This window comes from Megachile rotundata, chromosome 3 (genome assembly GCF_050947335.1).
Source record: "Megachile rotundata isolate GNS110a chromosome 3, iyMegRotu1, whole genome shotgun sequence".
NCBI classification, from domain to species: Eukaryota; Metazoa; Arthropoda; class Insecta; order Hymenoptera; family Megachilidae; genus Megachile; species Megachile rotundata.
In genome coordinates, this window is record NC_134985.1 from 13,227,024 (window position 1) to 13,254,580 (window position 27,557).

At 32.9% G+C, this 27,557-nt stretch overlaps 1 protein-coding gene and 1 long non-coding RNA gene across 6 annotated transcripts; one reads left to right on the top strand and one right to left on the bottom strand.

The window, feature by feature from the left end:
• Positions 1-1,777: 1,777 nt before the first annotated feature.
• Positions 1,778-21,430, bottom strand: Aplip1 (JNK-interacting protein Aplip1). 3 transcript variants are annotated; one of them, XM_076530046.1, is made up of 8 exons: positions 21,290-21,430; positions 15,248-15,460; positions 13,627-13,847; positions 11,411-11,686; positions 10,092-10,244; positions 9,448-9,728; positions 8,654-8,835; positions 1,778-6,864 (listed from the first exon to the last, which is right to left on the bottom strand). In XM_076530046.1, the coding sequence occupies exons 1-8, from the start codon at positions 21,370-21,372 to the stop codon at positions 6,792-6,794; spliced, it is 1,482 nt and encodes a 493-aa protein (XP_076386161.1). In that variant the 5' UTR covers positions 21,373-21,430; the 3' UTR covers positions 1,778-6,791. The 3 variants fall into 3 exon arrangements, with proteins under 3 accessions (XP_076386161.1, XP_076386160.1, XP_076386158.1); XM_076530045.1 differs by having other exon boundaries at positions 8,654-8,832; positions 15,236-15,460; XM_076530043.1 differs by having other exon boundaries at positions 15,236-15,460.
• LOC105662136 (uncharacterized) lies at positions 11,680-14,813 on the top strand. Of its 3 annotated transcripts, none has more exons than XR_013037700.1 (3): positions 11,680-12,143; positions 13,331-13,537; positions 13,642-14,813. It is a non-coding gene; the product is annotated as an uncharacterized LOC105662136 (long non-coding RNA). The 3 variants fall into 3 exon arrangements; XR_013037701.1 differs by having other exon boundaries at positions 13,348-13,537; XR_013037702.1 differs by lacking the exon at positions 13,331-13,537 and having other exon boundaries at positions 11,680-12,263.
• Positions 21,431-27,557: the final 6,127 nt, after the last annotated feature.

A 27,557-nucleotide genomic window follows, 5' to 3' on the forward strand; every position in this document is an offset into this window, starting at 1 on the left:
ACGCGTTCCAATTCCAAGCATTCGAATTCGACGCGTTCCAATTCCAAGCATTCGAATTCAACGCGTTCCAATTCCAAGCATTCGAATTCGACGCGTTACAATTCGAAGCTCTACCGATTTGACGCGTTCCAATTCCAAGCATTCGAATTCGACGCGTTCCAATTCGAAGCATTCGAATTCCACGCGTTCCAATTCGAAGCATTCGAATTCCACGCGTTCCAATTCGAAGCTCTACCGATTCGACGCGTTCCAATTCCAAGCATTCGAATTCGACGCGTTCCAATTCGAAACATTCGAATTCGATGCGTTCCAATTCGAAGCTCTACCGATTCGACGCGTTCCAATTCCAAGCATTCGAATTCGACGCGTTCCAATTCCAAGCATTCGAATTCGACGCGTTCCAATTCCAAGCATTCGAATTCGACGCGTTCCAATTCCAAGCATTCGAATTCGACGCGTTCCAGTTCCAAGCATTCGAATTCGACGCGTTACAATTCGAAGCATTCGAATTCGACGCGTTCCAATTCGAAGCATTCGAATTCGACGGGTTCCAATTCGAAGCTCTACCGATTCGACGCGTTCCAATTCCAAGCATTCGAATTCGACGCGTTCCAATTCGAAACATTCGAATTCGACGCGTTCCAATTCGAAGCTCTACCGATTCGACGCGTTCCAATTCGAAGCATTCGAATTCGACGCGTTCCAATTCGAAGCTCTACCGATTCGACGCGTTCCAATTCGAAGCTCTACCGATTCAACGCGTTCCAATTCGAAGCTCTACCTATTCGACGTATTCCAATTCGAAGCATTCGAATTCGACGCGTTCCAATTCGAAGCTCTACCTATTCGACGCGTTCCAATTCGAAGCTCTACCTATTCGACGCGTTCCAATTCGAAGCTCTACCTATTCGACGCATTCCAATTCGAAGCTCTACCGATTGTATACGTTCCAATTCGAAGCTCTACATATTCGACGCATTCCAATTCGAAGCTCTACCGATTGTATACGTTCCAATTCGAATCTGTTAGGTTACATTAGGTTAGGTTAGGGCATGTTAGGTGACCCCGGGGGGAACAGCCGTGCCTTGGTGGTCCGGGTGTCGCCATAAAATTGGAGCTTGCAGTTTTGAGAGAGGTCACTGGCCTCCCCCGGGAAGTGCTCTGTGCACTGGCGCTTTTGGAGAGGTCCCAGTTGAGTTCTTTGAGAGTTCCTGGGGCCCCTCCTAATGCGCCGAGGAGGACCACCGTAAAAATCCGGCATAGCCCTGCGCCCTCCCCCAAAGGTGCGGGGTATCTATTTGAAGATTTCCCCCACGTAAAAAAGAAAGATATGTTAGGTCCATTCGGCACTGCTTTGAGGCGGAACGCGTACAATCGGTACCGCTTCTAATTGGAACGCGTCGAATCGGGATCGTTCAATTGGTCGACGTTCAAGCGGGCATCACTCTGATCGAACGTTTACTGTCGCAGTCAAATCGATACGATCGATCAATGTAACACAAAATTGTAGTCAAAAATGTATTCTTCTTTTCATCACGCACCTTTTTATTCTACTTCCGATGACGTATCTTATGAAGAAAGGAAAAAGGAGATTTGTTGTCTGAAATCGCAACAATGACATACACACGGATGATATTAATTTGTACCTGTATGAGAAAATAATTGGAAAGGCACGATACTCGAGGCGATCTCAATCAAAGGCACGTGTAATTGATAGACGATGGTGACGATGATTGATGACTGATAGTGTCTCTTCAGCAATGAGTAAGCACTGCAGTTTGTCTCTCAATTTTTATTCAACATACTGTATAACCGAACGATTTAATAAGTGTACACAGCGTGGATCAAATCCCAAGCACGTGATTGGAGAAATTATGAATTGAAACAATTTTGAACGCGTTTATACACTTAATGTTAGTGGATTTTACTTGGAGTTCAGTTTTATTTTTTGTGGGGAATGCTGGTTTTTGAAAATTAACGAGTTTGTGGAGGAAGGAAATTCTTTGAAATTTTTGAGATTTTAGGTATTTTTGAATTTTTAGGTTTGGAAATTTTTGGAGATTCAAGTTTTAGTTTTATGGTTTTTCAATTTTTTCGTTCTTCAATTTTATGGGTTAATTTGTCTTGTTTATAAATTTTTTAGTCTATCAATTTGCATAGTTAGAAATTTTCAAGTCTGTCAATTTTCATATTTAAAAATTTTTTAATCTTCCAATTTGCATAGTTAGAAATTTTGAAATACACCAATTTGCATATTTAGAAATCTTCAAGTCTATTAATTTTCATAGTTAAAAATTTTCAAGACTATCAATTTTCATAGTTAAAAATTTTCAAGTCTATCAATTTTCATAGTTAAAAATTTTTTAGTCTTCCAATTTGCATAGTTAGAAATTTTGAAATTCACCAATTTGCATATTTAGAAATCTTCAAATCTATTAATTTTCATAGTTGAAAATTTTCAAGTCTGTCAATTTTCAAACTTAAAAATTTTCTAGTCTATCAATTTTCATAGTTAAAAATTTTTTAGTCTACCAATTTGCTTAGTTAGAAATTTTGAAATTCACCAATTTGCATATTTAGAAGTCTTCAAGTCTATTAATTTTCATAGTTAAAAATTTTCAAGACTATCAATTTTCATAGTTAAAAATTTTCAAGTCTATCAATTTTCAAACTTAAAAATTTTCTAGTCTATCAATTTTCATATTTACAAATTTTTTAGTCTTCCAATTTGCATAGTTAGAAATTTTGAAATTCACCAATTTGCATGTTTAGAAATTTTCATAATTAAAAATTTTCAAGTTTAATTTAAATACTTAAGAATGTTCAAATCTACCAATTTCCATCTGTAGAAATTTGCAAACCCTTAAATTATCAACCAAAGAAATTATCCTTCACTCAAGATTCAAGTGATCCTTCATAACTTCCAGCCCCGCCCCAGAGCCCCCGGCGCAGGGAAATACCAAACTACTGCGCAGTAAAGTTCCAAACTTCTGCGCAGCAAAGCACCAAACTTCTGCGCAGTGACAGACCATACAAAGCTTACTAATCCACTTGCATTAACCGACTTTCAGTGAATCCACTTTCCTCCTCTACTTTCAGTAGAAAGAATTCTCTATTAAATCTAAAAATTGTAACCAAACAAATCCCAAAAAGAACAAAAACTGAACCCCATCGTTTTACCACGTACAAATAGAAGAACAGCGAAGAACGATAAGATGAAAAATAATAATCGGTACAAATTAATAATGACGACATTCGACATTTCATCGTGTGGTGCGTGCGATTTGATTCGTACTGCATGAATGTTCTCGAAACGTTGCAACGCAGTACAATTGATAATAATTGAGGTACAGAGGCCAATGTGCGCTTCGATCAAATAGTCGTTTTGCGATTCGGATCAGGAATAGTCGCCTTAATCGTAGAAGATCGGTAGAACGTTTTATAAGGCTGATCGTTACAACGCAACGGATAATTAATTCATTCGGAAAGAAAGATAGAAAAATATACATACGTGTCTCTAAAATACGATAAAATATTTTTCTTGTCGTTACAGATTTCGTTCGTTTCGAACGATACTTTTATTTTTTTTCGTTGCCACGATGTTAAACGTAATTCGGAGATCGGAGAAAAGAGACCGGTTGAAACTGAAGTCGATCTTCGAGACACAATAAAACGATACATTGTTCGCGTTTTTAACGTCAAAACGATCCACGCTATTGTCGTTTTTGTCGTTCTATACGTGTCGCTATACGGATATCTTGGTCGAAGGATCGAAAGGTTAACGATTAGTTTCTTATCGGTAGTAATTAGTGTACGTTATTTAAATATTAATGATTTTTTCGTTAGGAGGTCGACGCGGTTAGTGACGTAGCTAGGACAAGAGTCGGGGGTGTATCGGTATCTGGGGAATTTTTGGGGAGTTGGGGATTTGAGAGTTTGGGGATTTGTGGGTTTGGGGGATGGGGAGATGGATATTTTGGTGTTTGGGGATTTGGAGGATATTTGAAGATTTGGGATTTGCAAATTTAGGGATTTGGAGATTTAGGGATTTGCAAATTTAGGGATTTGGAGATTTGAGGATTTGGAGATTTGGAGATTTGGGGATTTGGAGATTTGGAGATTTGGGGATTTGCAGATTTGGGGATTTGCAGATTTAGGGATTTGGAGATTTGGGGATTTGCAAATTTAGGGATTTGGAAATTTGGAGATTTGGAGATTTGGAGATTTGGAGATTTGGGGATTTGCAAATTTAGGGATTTGGAAATTTGGAGATTTGGAGATTTGGGGATTTGCAAATTTAGGGATTTGGAGATTTGGGGATTTGCAAATTTAGGGATTTGGAAATTTGGAGATTTGGAGATTTGGGGATTTGCATATTTAGGGATTTGGAGATTTGGGGATTTGCAAATTTAGGGATTTGGAGATTTGGGGATTTGCAAATTTAGGGATTTGGAAATTTGGAGATTTGGAGATTTGGGGATTTGCAAATTTAGGGATTTGGAAATTTGGAGATTTGGAGATTTGGGGATTTGCAAATTTAGGGATTTTGAGATTTGGGTATTTGCAAATTTAGGGATTTGGGGATAAGAAAATTAGGAGTATAGGAAATTGAAAATTAGGAAATTTAGGGATTTGCAAAATGGGGGTTGGATATATCACAATTTGGGAATTTGAGGATTTGGGGATTTGAGAATTTGGAAATTTGGGTATATACAAATCTAGGAATTTTGGAAATTAAGGAATTTGCAAAATGGGGGTTTGGTTATTTGACAATTTGGGAAATTAGGGATTTGGGGATTTGGAAATTTAGAAATTTGGGAATTTGGGTAATTAGTAATTTGGTAATTTGGGAATTTGGGAATTTGAAAAATTGGAATTTTGGGAATTTGAGTATTTCACCACATAGGAATTTAAAAAATTGAGAATTTGGAAATTTAGAAATTTACAAAATGAGGATTCCTACATTTGACAATTTGGGGATTTTGTGACATAGAAATTTGTCTTTGAAAATTTGAAAATTTAAAAACTTAAGACTCATTAAATTTGTAAATTAGAATATTTGAATACATGAATATTTGTATGAATTATTATGAATATAAGAATCTAAAAATTGAACAATCAAAAGATTCAGTAACTTGAATATTTTAGAATTTGCCTACTTAGAAGCTTGAAAATACAAGAACTTACAAGTTCCACAATTTGCAAAAAACTAACACTAAAATCTAAAAATCAAGACAATAAAATTTAGAAATACACGAATCGAAAAATTGTACTACTTGAAAAGAATTGTACTACTTGAATATTTTTAAATTTAAAACATTAGAAAGAGCTTCCATTAAGTAGAAAGAGCTTACATTAAGTATGAAAATTTAAAAGATACATGTACTTAAAATAGTCCCTATATTAAGAGATACCAGGTGCACCCTAAACTAGTTACGTCACTGCCGCGTTCTGTCGCAATGAAAAAAGAAAACTGATGAAAATCAAACGTGAACAATGAGACTAGTTCATAATGAAACGACGTTTGAATCGTGTATGACTGTGTGAAGCGAAAAATGGTTCTGATATACAAATAAATTAATGAACGTTAAAATCAAGAGACGGCGCTGAATCGGTCCCGTCGTGACGCTTCCCGAAATTCTTCGGTTAATGTACAGGGTGTTTAAAAAGTTGCGACCGAACTTCGGGAACTTATGATATTCGTGAGCAAAATTATTTGTAGTTATGTTTTAATCAATTAAGTATATGTTAGTATACTTGTACATATATATTGTATATATACTTGTATATATAGATATTAGTGTAATTAAATTTTTATGTATTAAAGAGTTTTTTTTGTGATTAGTTTAGGCCCTTCTCGAACGAAGTCGATATAAAAAATATTTTACGAGTCAACAGAGATAAACGTAGGAAACATAGACAATATAATAAATTAACATTTGTAAAAATAGATAACATAGACAATAATTAACTTATACTAAGAGGAGTGAATAGCGAGGCTATTGGACAGTAGTAAGATTAGGGCAATCGTAGCATTTGCTGTTTATTTTGCAACCTTGTAATATTTCTTAAATTAAAATTGTAATTATAGAAGATCAGAAATATTCAATTTAGATAATTAATATAGGAATATTTAATTAAGTTAAATTTTATTTATAATAAAGTTTTAAATTTAAGATCTTAAAACTTATTAATAATAAAATCAAAGATATTAAATATTAAATTTAATCAATAATAAAATTAAAAATCTTAAACGTATAATTTTATCAATGATAAAATGTAAATTTCTTTAATGTCAAATGAATTTAATTTTCAATAAATAAATTCGGGGTTAAATTTGTAACAATAAACATAATTTTAACCCTTAAAAACGCGTGGTAGTAGTTTTGCAATTTTAAATTTAATTACAGTTCGTAATTGAATTTTTGTAATTTTAAATTCAGTTACAATACATGGTTGAACCTTGTTAATTTTAAATTTAGTTACAATATATAGTTGAAGTTTTCTAATTTTAAAATTGAGGTCTACACCTCCATTTTTCATTCCTTTCACGAATACCATATGTAAATGAAACTCGGTTGCAACTTCTTTTCTGAACGCCCTGTAGATACACATATATGTAGATATACTTACAGATATATACATATACGTATATGTATATTAATTGGGTGTTTGATTCGCGTTAATCATTTTAATATCTACAGGCTAAGGGCAGTATGTACAGGGGACAAAGGAATGTGAGATTTATCTTTTCCTCCGTTGCCGCTATACGACAGGCCAGCAGTAATAATCTATTCGATATAGATATCTTCTACCGGGAAAGCAGTCTCGATGAACTTCGTGTAGAACCGATGGAAAGCACGCCTGTGAACAGAATAATTACATTCTTACAATTTGCAAAAATTAATTGTATGCAGGGTGTCTCACAAGTGGTCCCTAAGTAGCTGACACGATTCTGAATAAGATTTCCCTTTGCAAAAATGGGGTTTCAAGCTCCGTTTTTGAATTATTAAGGAAAAACACGAACCAATCAGAGCGCGAGGATTATTACGCGTTGGACTACTACGCGTCGAATATCCACGCGTTGGATTACTACGCGTGGGATATCCACATGCTGGATTACTACGCGTTAGATTACCACGCATTAGATTCCTACGCTTAGAATTACCACGCGTTGCATTATTACGCTTTGGATTACTACGCGTAGAATATGCACGCGCTAGATTACTACGCGTTGGATATCCACACGCTGTATTAGTACGCGTTGGATTACTACGCGTAGGATTACCACGCGTTGCATTACCATACGTTGCATTATTACGCGTTGGACTACTACGCGTCGAATATCCACGCGTTGGATTACTACGCGTGGGATATCCACATGCTGGATTACTACGCGTTAGATTACCACGCATTAGATTCCTACGCTTAGAATTACCACGCGCTGCATTATTACGCGTTGGATTACTACGCGTAGAATATGCAGGCGCTAGATTACTACACGTTGGATATCCACACGCTGTATTAGTACGCGTTGGATTACTACGCATTGGATTACTACGCGTAGGATTACCACGCGTTGCATTACCACACGTTGCATTACTACGCGTTGGACTACTACGCGTCGAATATCCACGCGTTAGATTACTACGCGTTGGATATCCACATGCTGGATTACTACGCGTTAGATTACCACGCATTAGATTCCTACGCTTAGAATTACCACGCTCTGCATTATTACGCGTTGGATTACTACGCGTAGAATATGCACGCGCTAGATTACTACGCGTTGGATATCCACACACTGTGTTAGTACGCGTTGGATTACTACGCATTGGATTACTACGCGTAGGATTACCACGCGTTGTATTACCACACGTTGCATTACTACGCGTTGGACTACTACGCGTCGAATATCCACGCGTTGGATTACTACGCGCTGGATATCCACATGCTGGATTGCTACGCGTTAGATTACCACGCATTAGATTCCTACGCTTAGAATTACCACGCGTTGCATTATTACGCGTTGGATTACTACGCGTAGAATATGCACGCGCTAGATTACTACGCGTTGGATATTCACACGCTGTATTAGTACGCGTTGGATTACTACGTATTGGATTACTACGCGTAGGATTACCACGCGTTGCATTACTACGCGTTGCATTACTACGCGTTGGATAACTACGCGTTATCCGAAGCTGCCGTTCTCGCGTCTGCGCGTGCGTAATCCTCGCGCTCTGATTGGTCCGTGTTTTTCCTTAATAATTCAAAAACGAAGTTTCAAACCGCATTTTTGCAAAGGGAAATCTTATTCAGAATCACGTCAGCTACCATTTCAGGGACCACTAGTTGTGAGACAGCCTGTATAATGATGTCTTAAAACATGAAATGATATCTTAAGACATTAAATGCTATCTTAAAACATCAAATGATGTCTTAAAACGTGAAATTTTATCTGGAAACATCAAATGATGTCTTAAAACATGGAATGATATCTTAAACATGAAATGCTGTCTTAAAGCATAGTATAATATGATAAGGTATTGATTGATGTCTTGAAACATCGAATGGCAAACATTAACACTGTGTGACGTTTAGAGAGATTAAATTAATATGTTAGGTATTAAGATTGAAATGATATGCATACCCGACAGCTTCGGCAACAGGCCTCGTAGATTCTTGACCAATGAACACGTGACAAGCAAACCTTTGCAAGGTAGGATGCTTCGTTATGAAGCCGAGGTAGCGATGATCGCGAGGATGAAACGCGCAAAAGGAAACGTTCTTCAGCGAGTAGAAATAATCGTGGCATGGACCTTGACTCTTCTGCTAAAATGTGATATATAAATTTTATTAAAACACAACATTCATTCATTTTATTAAATTAAAAGGCAATAAAAGAAGATTGGAATCGAAAATCAAGTTTGTTCAGATATTACTAATATTATGTAGAGAATGCAACTGATGAGAAAGGAACATTGTGAAGCTACTTTTTTAACTTTTATTAAGTTACAAAGTACTAAATATTATAATGAGGTAAACTAAAAGAGATAGCTAAAGTTGCATAAATATGTTACATAAATAAATAAATTAAAAATGAATGATTTTATGAATTTAATATTCATGAATGAATAAATTACATAAATTATTTGAACATCAGATAAATCAGACAGATTACATAAATTACATAAATTACATGAATATAAGATAAATCAGATAAATCAGATAAGTTACATGAACATGAGGTAAATCAGATAAATAACATAAATCATGTAAACATGATATAAACTAGATAAACATCAAGTAACTCAAACAAAAATAACATAAATTAAATAAATGTTAAAAAAATTAAACTAAAACCTTAGATCAAACAGAAATTAGATTAAAAGAATCTACTAAATATAGAAATGATCTGAACAAAGAGAAATGACCATTACTAACCCGTGGTTTACTCCTGTCAACCATTCGAAGACCCTGATCAGACACTTCCAAGATGCAACTCTGCGAAACCGGCGAATCTTGCGAATTTCCAACGATTCTTCGAACTGCTTGGCAAACGACACCAGTACCTTTATGCGCCAAAGTTTCCACAGAGCCTAAGTATCCCAGAAGATATCGTTCCCTCTTCACTTTTGGCGCTGAAGGATCAAAATCACTGTAATCCATGTCCACCGCGTAAGCCGAGGGGAATATACCTTGACGACCTGTTCTCAGGTTCACACCTTCAAATCATAAACAAATTATGATATAATTTTAAGTTTGGGATAATTTTAATATTAAAAAATATTGAATAAGAAGGTTTTAAGATTGGAACATACTGAATAGAAAAATTTTAAGATTGGAACTAATTGAAGAGAAAAATTTTAAGATTGAAACAAACTGAAGAGAAAAATTTTAAGATTGGAACAAACTGAAGAGAAAAATTTTAAGATTGAAACATAATAGGAAAATTGTGTGAAGGTTCATTCAGCAACATAGCTTCAGGAATTGTTTTTATGATAGATTTAGTAGCCGGAGATTAAATTGGACATCATGTTTTAATTTTGTATTGTTGTTTGTTAAATTATGATATAACTTGCACAAACCTTCGCACCATAGATCGTCAGCCTCTTTCTGAACGTAAATTGGATCACCAATTTCAAGATCAATCTCATCGTGATGTCTTGGCACGAATTTGTGTAGTCCTCGATGCGTCGCCTCTAGCAGTTCCAGTTGAGTGAACGGCACTCCACCACTCCCTTTCAAACAACATAGAAATGGGTATTAATTACATTCGTTGTAATTAAAATAAAAATTTTCAAGCTTCAAAGTTCTTTAATTTAGAGATATGCAATTTTAGAAATTTGTAAATTTGGTACTAGAATTTTGGGACTTTGAGATTTTAGAATTTTGGAATTTTAGGAGTTTGAAGTTTTGGTACCTTGGGATTTTGGTATTTTGCAATTTTGGAACTTTGGAAATTTTGAAGTCTGGAATTTTTTAATTTTGCAATTTTGGGGTTTGAGATTTTAGGAGTTTGAATTTTTAGAACATTGAAATTTTAAGATGTTACAATTTTGGAATTTTAGAAATTTAGAAGTCTGGAATTTTTTAGTTTGGTAACTTTGAGATTTGAGATTTTAGGAGTTTGAATTTTTGGGACTTTGAAATTTTAGGATGTTACAATTTTGGAACTTTAGAAGTTTAGGAGTCTGGAATTTTTTAAATTTGCAAGTTTGAAATTTGGGATTTTAGGAGTTTGAATTTTTAGAACTTTGAAATATTAGGATGTTACAATTTTGGGACTTTAGAAGTTTAGAAGTCTGGAATTTTTTAATCTTGCAAGTTTGAAATTTGTGATTTTAGGAGTTTGAATTTTTAGAACATTGAAATTTTAGGATGTTACAATTTTGGAACTTTAGAAATTTAGAAGTCTGGAATTTTTTAATTTAGCAACTTTAAAATTTTGAAGTTTAGAGGTTTCACTTTTTGGGACTTGAAATTTCAGGATTTTTAAATGTTGGGGTTTTAGAAATTTGGAAGTCTGGAACTTTTTAATTGTACAACTATGGAATAGAGATTTTAAGAGTTTGAAATTAAGGAACTTTTAAATTTTAGGATTTTTAAATGTTGGGCTTTGAAAATTCAGAAGTCTAAAATTTTTTAATTGTATAACTTTGGAATCTGATATTTTAAGAGTTTGAAATTAAGGAACTTTTAAATTTTAGGATTTTTAAATGTTGGGCTTTGGAAATCGAGAAGTCTAGAATTTTTTAATTGTACAACTTTGGAATCTGATATTTTAGTAGTTTGAAATTAAGGAACTTTTAAGTTTTAGGATATCTAAATTTGACATTTCAAGGTTTGACATTTTAAGTTTGACATTTTAAGGTTTTAAACTTATAAAAGAAAAAAATGAAGTCACCTGGAGTACTACTAGGTGACACGGAGTCCGTGTTCTGCAGGGTGTTACATGGAATCGGTGAAACACTTTTGGGCCCGTTTTCCGGCGAGTGGGCAGTAGAATGGCCACTGTCAGTAGCCATTCGCTCGCTGTCGGGTGAACTATCCTCGTGTCTAAGCCTCGAGTGACATTTTCGTAAAACTAAGTGCGGTCTATTAGAAGGTGAACCAGTAGCTGCGTTAAGTTCGTCCGCCAGAGAGGTCGACGACTGCATGAAGATCTGATTGACAGGCAGAGCTGCAAAGAAAAAATATTATTACACAAACTTGATTTAACTTATCTTACAAAACTCTCAAAAACTTGATAACTCAAATTATCTTCAAATTGATATTATTAATAAACATCGACTGCAGTGATATTTTTACCTCAAGTTAAACGCAACATCGTTAGACCTACTGAATATGATGAAAATACTGATAGTGACTGATTATAATTATCGCAAGAATCGCAGGTAAATGAGTCGATCCGTGGATCTCGAACGTGACGCAAGTAAATATTATGGATATTCTTTCATTGCGGTGATCGTTTCTGCGGTTTCATGCGTGATATCTTCAGTGCAGGTGATGATTCGTGACTGAGATTATGTTACTCGTTAAGGTCATGTCAATCGAGGCTGATATTTCGTGTAGCGAAATCTTCATCAGCTTCAGGAGAAATTAAGCAATGTTTGTGTGATATTTTCTGCTATGCTCAGGTCAGTTACCACTGTACTGAACATACTTATTGATTGTATAAATCAAGTATAATGTATGAAGATCACCAATATGGCAGCATATGACTTTCGAAGGGGAGTGTGGACAGAATGAGTGAGTTGGTGAGTTGTAATCAATGATTTAGCAGTAAGTGATTGAATTGGTAAGTGATTGAATCAATGAGTGACTGAATTGGTAAGTGACTAAATCAATATGTGACTGAATTAATTAGTGACTAAATCAATGAGTGACTGGGTCAATGCGTGACTGAATCAATATGTGACTGGATAACTAAGGAACTGAATCAATATGTGGCTGAATCAATACGTGACTAAATCAATGAATGACTGAATCAATATGTGACTGAATCAATAAGTGATTGGATCACTAAGGGACTGAATCAATAAGGGATTGAATCAATATGTGACTGTATCACTAAGGGACTAAATCAATACGTGACTGAATCAATGGGTGACTGGATCACTAAGGGACTGAATCAATAAGTGATTGAATCAATAAGTGACTGAATCAATACGTGACTGAATCAATGGGTGACTGGATCACTAAGAAACTGAATCAATGAGTGACTGAATCATGAGTGACTGGATCACTAAGGGACTGAATCAATAAGTGACTGGATCACTAAAAGACTGATCAATAAGTGACTAGATCACTAAAGGGTTGAACCAATAAGTGACTGAATCAATACGTGACAGAATCAGTACGCGACTGAATCAATAAGTGACTGGATCACTAAGGGACTGAATCAATAAGTGATTGAATCAATACGTGACTGAATCAATACGTGACTGAATCAATGGGTGACTGGATCACTAAGGAACTGAATCAATGAGTGACTGAATCATGAGTGACTGGATCACTAAGGGACTGAATCAATAAGTGACTGGATCACTAAAGGACTGAATCAATAAGTGACTAGATCACTACAGGGTTGATCCAATAAGTGACTGGATCACTAAGAGATTGAATCAATAAGTGACTGGATCACTAAAGGGTTGAACCAATAAGTGACTGGATCACTAATGGACTGAATCAATATGTGACTGAATCAATACGTGACTGAATCAATGAATGACTGAATCAATATGTGACTGAATCAATAAGTGACTGGATCACTAAGAGACTGAATCAATAATTGACTGAATCAATATGTGACTGAATCAATAAGTGACTGGATCACTAAAGGATTGAACCAATAAGTGACTGAATCAATATGTGACTGAATCAATAAATGACTGAATCACTAAAGGATTGAACCAATAAGTGACTGAATCAATAAGTGACTGGATCACTAAGCGACTGCATCAATAAGTGACTGGATCACTAAAGGGTTGAACCAATAAGTGACTGAATCAATACGTGCCTGAATCAATAAGTGAGTAGCTCACTAAGGGACTATATCAATAAGTGACTGAATCAGTCAGCGACCAATAAGTAACCATTAATATCAATAATCTATCTTACACTTTTTCGTCTTAGGTATCTCCGGAAGTCTCCGACGTCTGCGCTCGGTGCTACCGCTCCCTGGACGATTCGACGGTACATGTTCCGGTGTTGGCCAGGAACTAAGACTCGAACAGGAATCACCGACATCGCTGAACACGCTGTCTCGACCACCATGACCGGAAATAGTGGTGCTACCTCCACCAGGACCCGGTCCACCGACGCCTGCCGATCGACCCCTGCTGCTCAGTCCACCGAACAAGCTAATGTCACCCAAGGGTAGTCGTGTAGTGAGCTAAGCTACCTTTTGTCATGCCGTTCAGAGTGTAATTGCTTTTCTTTCTTTCCTTCCGTTGAATATTTTTGCGAATTATTTTAAGAACGGATCACAAAAATCTCACATGAGGGAGGAGTGATTTTTTAAAGATGCAGGAGTTACAATCACATGGACATGCAAACTTCTATTGAACACAGTATTTGTCACTGAAATTGAACAAATTTTTATAGAGTCTTTTATTTTATTTAGAAGAATGGATAGGAAACATTATTTTAATCTTGAAAGTCTGTTAAACGAGTTTAGTATAAATGTCTTCCTGCATGCAGTTATAGAAAGTTGTACTTGAAGAAGGTTTTGTAAAATATGTAAAACTGTAAAATGTCACTGTAAAAATCACTAATTGTAAGATTGAAATTAAAATGAAGAGAAAAATTATTTTTTAGATGTTAGTCTATTCTGAGAAATTAGAATTATTTATTGTCCGGATTCCTTTATTGTTTGTACTTGTTTATTTAGTAATTAATTATGTAAGGTATTAGAGAATTTAATATCGATTAGTTTGTAATATATCAAGTAATTAATTGTTATAATGAAACATTCTATTTCAACATTTTGAAAAGCCCGCCACAAGGGCTGTTATCACCTACGTCATTAAGTGCTATTATCAACTTCTCAAAGCTTGTTAAACATATTATATCGATATTATATATTAATTAATAACGTTATAAAGCTCTTGAAGCATTAAAATCGTTATAAATAAATAAAAAACATGTTATCGATACAAAAGTACTGACAGAGTTCAAGACGTTGCAGTCAGATGGCACTGCCAGTACGTAGCGCGGCAAATTTAAAATTGTATTAATGTACCCAGAGTATCAACAACAAATTATGAAACAAAAAGAAGAAAATAATATCCTGTAACACCTAATAAGTTGCGTTAACTATATTCCTATATCTTTCGACCTATTGTTTATGATTTCATTGTTGCAAAATATTTAGTTATTAATTTCTAATTCCTCAGAAGTTTCGTCATAATGAACGTTACTCTTCTTTCTCATTAGTTAGAAAATTTGAATAAATAAGATCTCTAAACATCATTCCATCTATTACACTCTAAAACAAACAGGAGTTGCATAGTTTCAAGAAAAAATGGTCGAACATTTAAAGTCAATGTTAAAATCAATACAAATCAAAATTATTTAGAATTAAAATTAAAATTAAAACTAAAGTGTTTTCGAAGATTAGATAATTTTAATTGGACACATTTTTCCTTAAACGCAATGTAAAGACAACACTAGCAAGAATTCAAATCTAACAAAGTTTCAGAGCCAAAAAAAAAAGTAGAACACTTACGAGGTTACCAACCTAAAGTCGCTGTCCGCAACAATGGAGCAATTATGATCGAGATCTTCACTGTCATCCCCGGAAGTGTGACCACTCTGATTGTCGTGCCGATGTATCACCACAACTTCCTCGTCTTCGGAATCGCCGGCGACTCCATTGCAAGATCTTCCGACCTCCGCGTCGCTGCCTTGCGACGAGGTCGGAGAATCGTCTATCATCACATCGTGAACGAGTCTGTTTTCAACAAAAATTTATACAGTTGTTACTTTATTCTTTAAACATGTCAAGGATCAGCTTCATTGATCGTTTAAAGATTTCGAGTGATAACTGTTAGTTATTAGTATTAATTGTAGTAGTTATCTATAAAATATTATAGATTGCAGCAGCGATTTTGTGACGATTTATATGTAGTAGATAGCTGAGTGGTTTTTTTTCTCATTCAAGGTGAAATGTTTAGTATTATAAGTTTATTGTTATATTTATTTATGTAATATTTAGTAGGGCATTTTTTTTATTCAAGGTACATTATTTATTGTTACAAGTTTACTATTATATTTACTTATGTAATATTTATTAGGTCATTTTTCTCATTCAGGGTTAAATATTTTCTATTACAAGTTTACTATTATTTTTACTAATATAATATTTACTAGATCATCTTTCTCGTTCAATGTTAAATATTTATTATCACAAGTTTACTATTATTTTTACTAGTACAATATTTACTAGGTCAGGCTTTTATAGTATTTACTATATCAGACTTTTATAATATTTACTATGTCAATCCTCTTCGATATTTACGACCTAATTAAAATTTTATGTATCTCCGTCTATTTTCCGTATAGTGATTTTTCTTGTTCACAAATAAACATAAATCTTGTACAATTTATATCAAACTAAAATTTCATACAATTTGTCTAGTTTCTATAAAACAGTCATTGACCTCATTCAAAATTAAACCTGAAGCCTTTTATAGTCACAATATCATCAAATGCTTTTAACATCATCGTTAAATAAATAAAATAAAAATCTGAAGCTAAAATTTTATAGTTCTGTGTCCATTTTTAGTGCTGCAACCATTTTTGCTCATCCAGAAATTAACATAAATCTTGTACAATTTATATCAAACTAAAATTTCATACAATTTGTCTAGTTTCTATAAAACAGTCATTGACCTCATTCAAAATTAAACCTGAAGCCTTTTATAGTCACAATATCATCAAATGCTTCTAACATCATCGTTAAATAAATATAAATAAAAATCTGAAGCTAAAATTTTATAGTTCTGTGTCCATTTTTAGTGCTGCAACCATTTTTGCTCGTCCAGAAATTAACATAAATCTTGTACAATTTATATCAAACTAAAATTTCATACAATTTGTCTAGTTTCTATAAAACAGTCATTAACCTCATTCAAAATTAAACCTGAAGCCTCCTATAGTTACAATATCATCAGATGCTTTTAACATCATCGTTAAATAAATAAAATAAAAATCTGAAGCTAAAATTTTATAGTTCAGTGTCCATTTTTAGTGCTGCAACCATTTTTGCTCGTCCAGAAATTAACATAAATCTTGTACAATTTATATCAAACTAAAATTTCATACAATTTGTCTAGTTTCAATAGAACAGTCATTGACTTGATTCAAAACTAAATTTAAATCTTGTTATAGTCACAGTATCAGACATTTTTAATATTTACTACATCAATCTGTTTCGATGTCTACAACCAAGTTAAAATTTTGTAGTTCATTTTCAGTCTATGTTCATTTTTAATACTCTAATCATTTTGTTCATTCAAAAGTGAACATAAATCTTGAAACATTTTACTAAAAATAATATTTTGTATTGTTTGCTCAGTTTCAGTAGAACATTAACCTTTTTCATTCAAACTGAAATCTGTTCATCACATCCGCAACATCAAACTTTGTTAACATTCATAATTAGTTTCAAATTTCACTTTGACATCTAAAAGTTAAAAGTTGCAAAACAACTTCTCTAAAAGTCAACGTTATTCAAAACTGTATTTGGTTCTTTCAGTCGCAGCGAATTGCATTAAGTTCGCGTTGTGTAACAAAGTTAAAGGTTAAGGGATGCAATTATTTTTGCACTAATTGCATTATTTCGTTTTGGGTTTTCATTTTGTCTTACAGTAGCTTTGATCGAAGTTTGGAAGACGATCTAATGAGACACTTTACTATGTCTTCTGTTAAAGCATTATCCATTTAAACAGCAAGTGGATCAAAGACTCGCTGCGACTCTCGAGGAACACTTCTTCGCGATGAAGAAACACTCGAATCCGTTTGACCAACAGGTAAACGACGATGTTATCTCATTTAAGTTACCATACACGGACTTTTCTTAGGCTTCGATCTGATCTTCGCGGAGATTTTGATAATCGACGGAAACGATGTTCATAAGAAACTGAAGTATCTTCATTCACTGATACAAAAATTGAAGGGAATGAAATTACTTATTTTAAAAAATAATAATTTTAGAAAATAATTGACTTGAACGGGATGCTTTAGAATTGTGAATAAAGATAGGCAATAAATAGCATGTAGGTGTAAACAGGGATTTTTATAGAATTTTTCTCTAACGACCTGCTATACTCTGACGAGACGTGACGCACTGCACCTCGACTGTGATAAACCTTGCTCGAATTTTTTGTTTCAATTCAATTTGTGTCCAATTATAATTTGACAGGATTAGATTTGTCAAGGATTCTGAAGTACAAAACTGATATAACATTTCAACTTTCTTTATCTATTTTATTACTGTAGCTGTGGTTAGTTAGTTCTGACTGACGCACCAGACAAATAAATCACAAGGGGTTGAAAACAAACAACAGATGAAAAAATATAATGTGTACGATTAAGAATTAAAATAAACCATCACCTTAAACATTTAGTTTTACAATTCAATTACATTCTTTATAAAATTTTATTTGTTCAAAGTAAATTTAATAAGAATTTGTTTCAATTTACGAATCTCGAAAATTCGTGCAAACTTCCTCACCAAAAAAAGAAATAAAAGAAAACGAAGTATGACATTTATATTTTGAACTGAATAATTAAATAACGATAAGAATTGAAGCTCTTCGTTTATTGATAGTAAGCTTGTCAGTGTAAAATAGGAATAGAGACGAATGTCTCGACTGAAAATGATCTCACGTACACGACGTGAACGTATCGATTTTATTTTATTCCCTTTTGCCTTCCGGTTCGGTTCGTGTATTTTCCGACGTAAATAAGTGAAATTGACGCGCACACTTTACGTTTCTTCCCTCCCGTATCATCAATTATTTGAGGCAATTCGTTTTTGAAGCTTCAATTTTAATTTCTTGGATTTATTGAAGTTATCTTGCACTGTTTCTACATATTGTGATTCTAAAAATTACTGTAATTTTTTAAATTTATCACAGGGAAGTTTTGACTTATTTTATTTTGATAATTTTTTAACAAGATTTAACAAATCATTCTTTTAATAACTTGTGCATCATGAATATAATTGTTTTCTTAATAATTTATATAATTGTTTTCATCATTGTATAACATTTCTGTAATTAATGGATTCAGCATTTATTACTACAGTGAGTATTAAAAAATTGCATTTATGTAAACTTTGAGAATTTTCTGCAAACTAGAACGTAGAGTATCAATAATTTGAAATTAAGTCACTTCGATATGCAAGTTATTAATATTTCATATCTCACAGCAACAAAGTTTAAAGGGTACTCAAACGAAGGTTGAAACGTAGGAGTAATAAAAAACTCTGATCTAACTTTTTCAAATCCTCGCCATATTCAAGGCATCTAAAATAGAATACTAAACAGAAAGTCTGAAAGTGTAATCAGTGGTTGCGGCAATCAATATCAAATCACTGAAGATTCACCCCGTGTTAAACGTTTTATTAATATTTTACTACAATTATTCAACTTAACTTTTTACTGAAATTATTAAACCTAACATTTTACTGAAATTTTATTAAAATTACTAAACTTGATACTTTATTTAAATTTTATTAAAGTTACTGAACTTAACATTTTACTGCAATTTTACTAGAATTATTGAACTTAACATTTTACTGAAATTTTACTGAAATCACTAAACTTAACATTCTACTGAAATTTTATTAAAATTACTAAACTTGACACTTTATTTAAATTTTATTAAAGTTATTGAACTTAACATTTTACTGCAATTTTACTGAAATCACTAAACTTAACATTGTATTGAAATTTTACTAAAATTATTAAACCTAACATTTTACTGAAATTTTCTTAAAATTACTAAACTTGACATTTTATTTAAATTTTATTAAAGTTACTGAACTTAACATTTTACTGCAATTTTACTAAAATTATTAAACTTAACATTTTACTCAAATTTTACTGAAATCACTAAACTTAACATTGTATTGAAATTTTACTAAAATTATTGAACTTAACATTTTACTGAAATTTTACTGAAATCACTAAACTTAATATTGTATTGAAATTTTACTAAAATTATTAAACTTAACATTTTACTGAAATTTTACTGAAATCACTAAACTTAACATTGTATTGAAATTTTACTAAAATTATTAAACTTAACATTTTACTCAAATTTTATTGAAATCACTAAACTTAATATTGTATTGAAATTTTACTAAAATTATTAAACTTAGCATTTTACTGAAATTTTACTGAAATCACTAAACTTAACATTGTATTGAAATTTTACTAAAATTATTAAACTTAACATTTTACTGAAATTTTACTGAAATCACTAAACTTAACATTGTATTGAAATTTTACTGAAATTCCTAAGCTCAACATTTTACTGAAATTTCACAAAAATTACTAAACTTAGCATTTCACTAAAATTTTGCTAAAAGTACCAGACTTAATATTTCACTAATATTTTACTAAAAGTACCAAACTTAACATTTCACTAAAATTTCACAAAAATTACTAAACCTAACATTTCTCTAAAATTACTATTTCCTTTAAAAATAATATCAGTTCCCAGTAACAGGTATAAATTAAACGCAACTTAATTCCCAGCATCATAACATTTAACATCTCAAATATTAAACCTCAAAAGAAGAAACATTCATTTCACTCTAACCATCTGCCATTATAACATCTACTAGAAAACAAGATAAGAAGATTATAAAAACGTTTTACCATCGTCACATTGAATTTATTTCAAGTACAAAGAACATCATCGACCGCGCCTCCACGGTTTATCTTTTCGATGCACCTATGCGGTACTCCCATGATCTCCTCCCCAAAGTATACTTCGTGTCGCAACACTATTAAATAATGAAACCCTAATGCAACCTCACTGTATTCCCAAAGAAATAACACAAGAAACTCATACATATGCAACAAACTGCAATACACTGATCGACCTAAATCACCAAAAGGAACTCTTCAAAATCCCCAAACTGGAACACATAAATTCTTAAGCAACAAATTTTCTAGCATTCTTCACATTTGCAGCACGTTAGCAAAATTTCAAATATATGACATTTTACATAACACTTGATCAAATTTTCGATCCATTCGATTGTCTCGCTGTGTTCGAAATATTTGATGTTCAGAGGTAAGATGATGATGAATAAGGAGGAATCAAGGAGAGGAATCTTGAAGAGGAATCATAGAGAAATTACGGCAGAGGAACTACGGAATCAAGGTTTTATAGGATTTGTAGCATGTAGGTTACAAACTTAATTATATCAGTATTTCAATCGAAGCTGAAACTGGTGGCAATTGTGTCGAAGACCCTACAACCCCTACTTCGGACCTACCCACTAATATTTCAGCACCCAAATCCAATGGCAAAGAAATACAAATTAAAACCTAAAAATTTAAATCTGAAGATTGTCTGAAAATTCCACAAGACCTATAGTGATCGTAAGTTTAATAGAATTGCTAACACCCCTCACCATTACAACCCCCATACGAATGTATCCTTAAAAAGAATGTATCCTTGAAAAATGATTACACCATGAAGGTATACAAAACGATAAAGGTGTAGTGTCCGTGAATGTCAACGCGAAAAGTGTACTCACGTGTAATTCGAAAGGGGTGCTTTCAGATGCTGCGGAAGTTTCTCGAAGTAATGTCTGAATTCTTCGAACTCGGTGTCGGCCATTCTGTCAAACGGCGGTTAAGACACGGCGTGGGGTCCTGAAGACGGCCGTGACGGCCTGGAGGATAGAGCTGCTCGTCGACCCCCAGAAAACGTACGGGCCAAGATGTCGCTGACGTTGGGGACGACGTAAAGCGACGACGACCGCTTCGACGCCGCTCGCGACGCCCTATTGATTCCTGCGTGGTGAGCGTCGCGCACACCCCCGCGTGCACTGCACGATTTTGCCGTGCACGCCGCCAGGAAATCGAACCGGAGAAGCCAAAACGTTGTCTTCCAGTCGACTCCAGTCGGGGTTGCTCGATTTAACCTGCTCCTTTTTAGACGGCTCGTTTTCCTACGTAACGTCTTTTCATTACTTGCTAATTAGTTTCGAGGCTGCCCTACGGCCATCACGATTACCAGCCCGGTACTTTTCGCTCAGGACGATTTTTAAAATTAACCCTTCAGATTTCAAGTTTACCGCTGGTTTTTGTATGAAGATATTTTTTGATATAGGGGGATGTTTTTTAGGAAGCTGTCTTTCGATCAGCGAGCTGTTTTTCTTAGGAAACTGTGCACATTTTTAACATGTACTTTTCACTGGGGTTGATGTACGACTTTAAAAATTAGATTAACCCTTGAGGTTTCAAGTTTACCGCTGTTTGAAGCTGTTTTTCAATGAGGGAAGGGAGATGTTTTTTTTTTTTATGAAACTGTATACATTTTTACTATGTCGGCTACTTTTCACTGGGGTTGATGTACGATTTTAAAAATTAGATTAACCCTTGAGGTTTCAAGTTTACCGCTGTTTGAAGCTGTTTTTCAATGAGGGAAGGGAGCTGTTTTTTTTTTATGAAACTGTGTACATTTTTACTATGTCGGCTACTTTTTACTGGGGTTGATGTACGATTTTAAAAATTAGATTAACCCTTGAGGTTTCAAGTTTACCGCTGTTATAAGGCTGTTTTTCGATAAGAGAAGCTGTTTTTTATGAAGCTGTTTTTCAAAAAGAAAGTGAGCTATTTTTCTTATGAAACTGTATACATTATATCAAGTATAACAAATTAATTTTTTATCAATGAAACTGTGTACATTATGTCAAGTATACAAATTTATTTCTTCTTTAAGGAAACTGTGTAAAATAACTGCAATATGTAAAATTACATGCATAGCGACATTGGTTAAGAATTTTTAATAAGTCAATATACTCCTTAATTTGGAGATTATTGAAGAACGAGCTTAAATGTTTGATTAAAACGAGGTTAAATGCCACGTGTCTTACTTGTTAGCAAAAGATATTTTAATGAATATCAAATTATTGAAGAATTTAGTCGATAAATGCGAATATTTATTATAGTATATAACAGTAAGTATTAGTTAGAACTATAAGTAATAAATACGGAGTATTATGAAAATTAGTGAGACTTGATGAGAATGGAAGTATGAATTTTTAACCGCTTCATTGCGGTAGTTAGCGTGTTAAGGAATCTCGTTAGCGGACACAGAATGCGGTTTAACACTTGCCATAATTAATTTGTCTGTTGCGACAACATTAACTGGTCTGTGCAATCTTGAAGCAAGTAGAGCGAGTTAAAATGTCATTTTTTAAAGGAAAATTAAGTAAGAAACGTTAAATATAGGAAAGTTAAAATGTTAACAAAATTTGTCTATTTTTATATGCTTGACAATGTAACAACAGTACTTGATAACATAAATTATTGTACACTTTATTGTATTCATTAATTAATTTATTCTTACATACTTGACAATGTAACAACAATACTTGATAACATAAATTATTGTACACTTTATTGTATACATAAATTAGTTTATTCTTACATACTTGACAATGTAACAACAATACTTAACAACATAAATTATTGTACACTTTATTGTATACATAAATTAGTTTATTCTTACATACTTGACAATGTAACAACAATACTTCACAACATAAATTATGGTACACTTTATTGTATACATTAATTAGTTTATTCTTACATACTTGACAATGTAACAACAATACTTGATAACATAAATTATTGTACACTTTATTGTATACATAAATTAATTTATTCTTACATACTTGACAATGTAACAACAATACTTGACAACATAAATTATTGTAAACATAATTGTATACATAAATTAATTTATTCTTACATACTTGACAATGTAACAACAATACTTGATAACATAAATAACTGTACTTAATATAACCTAATATAACCTTCACATTATACTTGAGCTTCAAATGGAAATGTATTAAATACATTTTTTAGTAAGTACGTCAAGAGTCAGACTCGTTAATGTCAAGGGGTTAGTTTAAGATGTAAGTAATTGAGTATTCAAGGTTTCTATGTAAATAAATCTTTAAATATAATATTACAAAAAATTGTTATTGCAACTTAAATATTGCAAAATAAATTATTAACAAAAATTTTTATATAATTATATTTAGTCATTCGATAAAATTACAAGTTTTACATTGATTGAATTTCGTTCATAATTGAATAAAATTATTATTACAAAATTGAATAAATAAAATTATTATCAGTTTAATTTATGACGTACTATAACTAACAAATTGTACATAACAAATTGTTAAATAAACTTTTAAGAATAAAACTGAATCCAATAAAAATTATACTACTTTCCTTAATAAAATAAACATAAACAATTATAAATAATAATAACTACAATCCAACTACCCCATATACAATAAATTATTTACTAAAATTTATTTACTAAAATATTTTTATGACAATTGCAAGAATACAATTCTATTATTTTATTTATATATGTCGTAGACATATTGAAAATGTCAGTGTATACATACACAGTGCAAAAATGGTTTAGAACGCGACGGAAAAATTGGATGCATGCATTTTTTATCGAGAGAGTTTATTCAAGGTTGAGGAACGTTGCAGGAATAGAAAGTAGCGTGAGAATTTATTTTGGTCATTTAAAAAGTACCAAGAATATTTTTATATAGTACTGTTTATTGAAAACTGAAACATAAGTTAAAGTAACGTGTAAAGAGATATATTACAGTTGTGTAGAAATAACGTGTCTTGTGTCAAGAATTTGTGGTATGAAAATTTTGAAACTTAGGAATTAGGGGATGTAGGAAATTTGAGGGTTTGACAAATTGGAAATTTGGGGATTTAGAAAATTTGGGGGTTGAGAAGTTGGAAGGTTAGAAATTTAGGGGTTTGAGAAGTTGGATATTTGGAAATTTGGGGATTTAGGAAATTTAGGGGGTTGAGAAGTTGGAAGGTTAGAAATTTAGGGGTTTGAGAAGTTGGATATTTGGAAATTTGCACATTTGAGAATTTGGGAGTTTTGGTGTTTGAAAATTTAGGAATTTGGGGACGTGGGAAATTTGGGGATTTGAGAAGTTGAAAATTTAGGAATTTGGGGGCGTGGGAAATTTGGGGATTTGAGAAGTCGAAAATTTGAGAATTTGAGAGCTTTGGAATTTGGAAATTTAGAAATTTGAAGGTGTGGGAAATTTGGGAATTTGAAAAGTTGAAAATTTAGGAATTTGGGGGCGTGGGAAATTTGGGGATTTGAGAAGTTGAAAATTTGAGAATTTGGGAGCTTTGGAATTTGGAAATTTAGGAATTTGGGGCGTGGGAAATTTGGGGATTTGAGAAGTTGAAAATTTAGGAATTTGGAGGCGTGGGAAATTTGGGGATTTGAGAAGTTGAAAATTTAGGAATTTGGAGGCGTGGGAAATTTGGGGATTTGAGAAGTTGAAAATTTGAGAATTTGGGAGCTTTGGAATTTGGAAATTTAGAAATTTGAAGGTGTGGGAAATTTGGGAATTTGAGAAGTTGAAAATTTGGAAATTTAAGGGTTTGAGGAATTGGAAAGTTGAGAATTTGGGGGCTTTGGAATTTGAAAATTTAAACATTTGGGGGTGTGGAAAATTTGGGGATTTGAGAAGTTGAGAAGTTGAGAATTTGGGAGCTTTGAAATTTGGAAATTTAGAAATTTGAGGGTGTTTGAAATTTGGGAATTTGAGAAGTTGAAGATTTAGGAATTTGGGGGCGTGGGAAATTTGAGGATCTGAGAAGTTGAAAATTTGGAAATTGGGGGGATTTGAGGAGTTGAATATTTAAAAATTTAGAAATTTGGAAATTTAAGTTGTTGGAAATTCTGAAATTTGCATAATTGAAAAGTTGGAAATTTGGAAATTTGAAAATTACAAACTTGGAAATTTAAATACTCATAAATTCACAAACATATAAATTTGATACACCAAAACTTTAAACACAGAAAGCCCAAACATTTTAGATCACTAAATTTGAAACCTAAGTGGTCAAACCCACCGCAGTCCACTTACCCCTATCCAGTAACCTACTTCTAAACTTCGCCTCGCAAGCTCCAAAGCACGCCACATATTTTTCGAAGGGTATATTCATTTTACCCCGAAATGATGTACATGCACGCATCACGTAGCAAAAATATGTTTTACGATGCAAGCGGGGAACCAGTTAACGAGAATAGGACGCTCAGCGTAAGGGGTAGTCGATAGAGACGACCTGGCGAGAGTAATTAATGTCGATTAATCGAGTTAAGGAAGTTACCAGCTTGAAAGTTTGAAGAGACACGGTTCGTAGACTATCATACAACCATACAATTTCTTCTTCTCGAATTGGGTCAATGATTATTTGCAATATATCCAGCTTTCGTAATATTATGACATCTGTAATCAGGTATTCGTATAGGTAAACAGCCAGCGGTTTTCGTTGAACTTTGGCCAAGATTAAATTGCGGCGATATATTAAATTTCTTCGATCGATGTTTAATTAAGAATATTACTAATTTTTCTGTATTTGTGCAAGCAAATGAAGCTGTTTTTCGATAGAGGAAGCAAATTAAATATCGGTAAGAAAATAAGAGAAATATCTATCTGAATTATATTATATTATTTACATATATTTTCAATTTATAATTTTTTATAATTGTTTTTAAATTTGTAATTTATATTTTGTGTAAAGCAAATTTTATATCTTTCATAAAAATTCTCATTAAGTATTAATTTTGTATAACTTGCTGTGAAGTAATAATTTCAAATGTTGTACTTTAACCAACACTTTTATTACAAAATAAAGACAGTGTAAAATTATAACAATAAAAATGTATTATAATAATAATAAAATTATTGTATCTCATTTTATATACTGCATTAGAGTGAAAAAGAATTTGAAACTAGATTTGAAGTCTAAAGAATAAATACAGTGAGCGAACGTCCATCTTGAGTGCAAGAGTTAAACAAAATGGCGGACAGTAGCCATCGAGTTCATGAGATTAAATTGTACTGCAGGAGGTTATGATATTAATTATAGTTTTTAACGAAGGATAATTACCTAGATTTCTGTTTCCTGCAATGTGTGCTGATTTTTTTATTATTCTCCGATTCTTCGTTTGAAACAGACGTTAATTCGTGCTGAGAGGGAGGTCCAAGAGGATCTCCCTGTTTGCAAACAGCGACTACCCATCTTGTCCTTACTTAGTTCCTCTATTTCTCGTTAATCGATGAAATCTTTTGAAGAGGTCTGTATTGAGATAGTCTACGGTAAAAGGAACTAGTATTTCACTGGATATTCCAGTGATATTGCAAGTGTACATAAAATTAATACAAGTCTAAAAGACAAAAGTTTAAGCAAGACAAGATGCTCTTTAAAATATAATGAAATTTATTCTAATTTTTCAGTGAGTGATCTGAAAGTTATAAAGAGGGTATTCATAAAGCAAATTGTATTTGTAGAACCACACAATGGTTTCGTTCATGAACTACTAAATTCTGTGTATATCTTTCATCTTGATCTCAAAGTTATTCGAAACACAATAGAGCATTCAATTTTCAGCTTAAAGGACCAATGAAGATATCGCATTTTGTGGAAGCTTGAGCGAAACAGTAGACCTTGAAATGCGGGTGGATGACGATGTCGTCGTGTTTTTTTAATTATAAAAGAATGATAAAAAATAATTATAATAGTTTGGAGCTGTTCTTTGTTATTGAAAGCTACGTTGTTAATATTGGTAGGTGTTATTGATATCAATAATGTGGACTGATTTCTCTGCAATGATTAGCATGTATACAATTATGAGGGGTGTAATGCTAACACTTATAGGAGTTAAGGAGTTCAATTGGAAAAATTGAAAATTGTACTTGATCATTTGAAAAAATACTT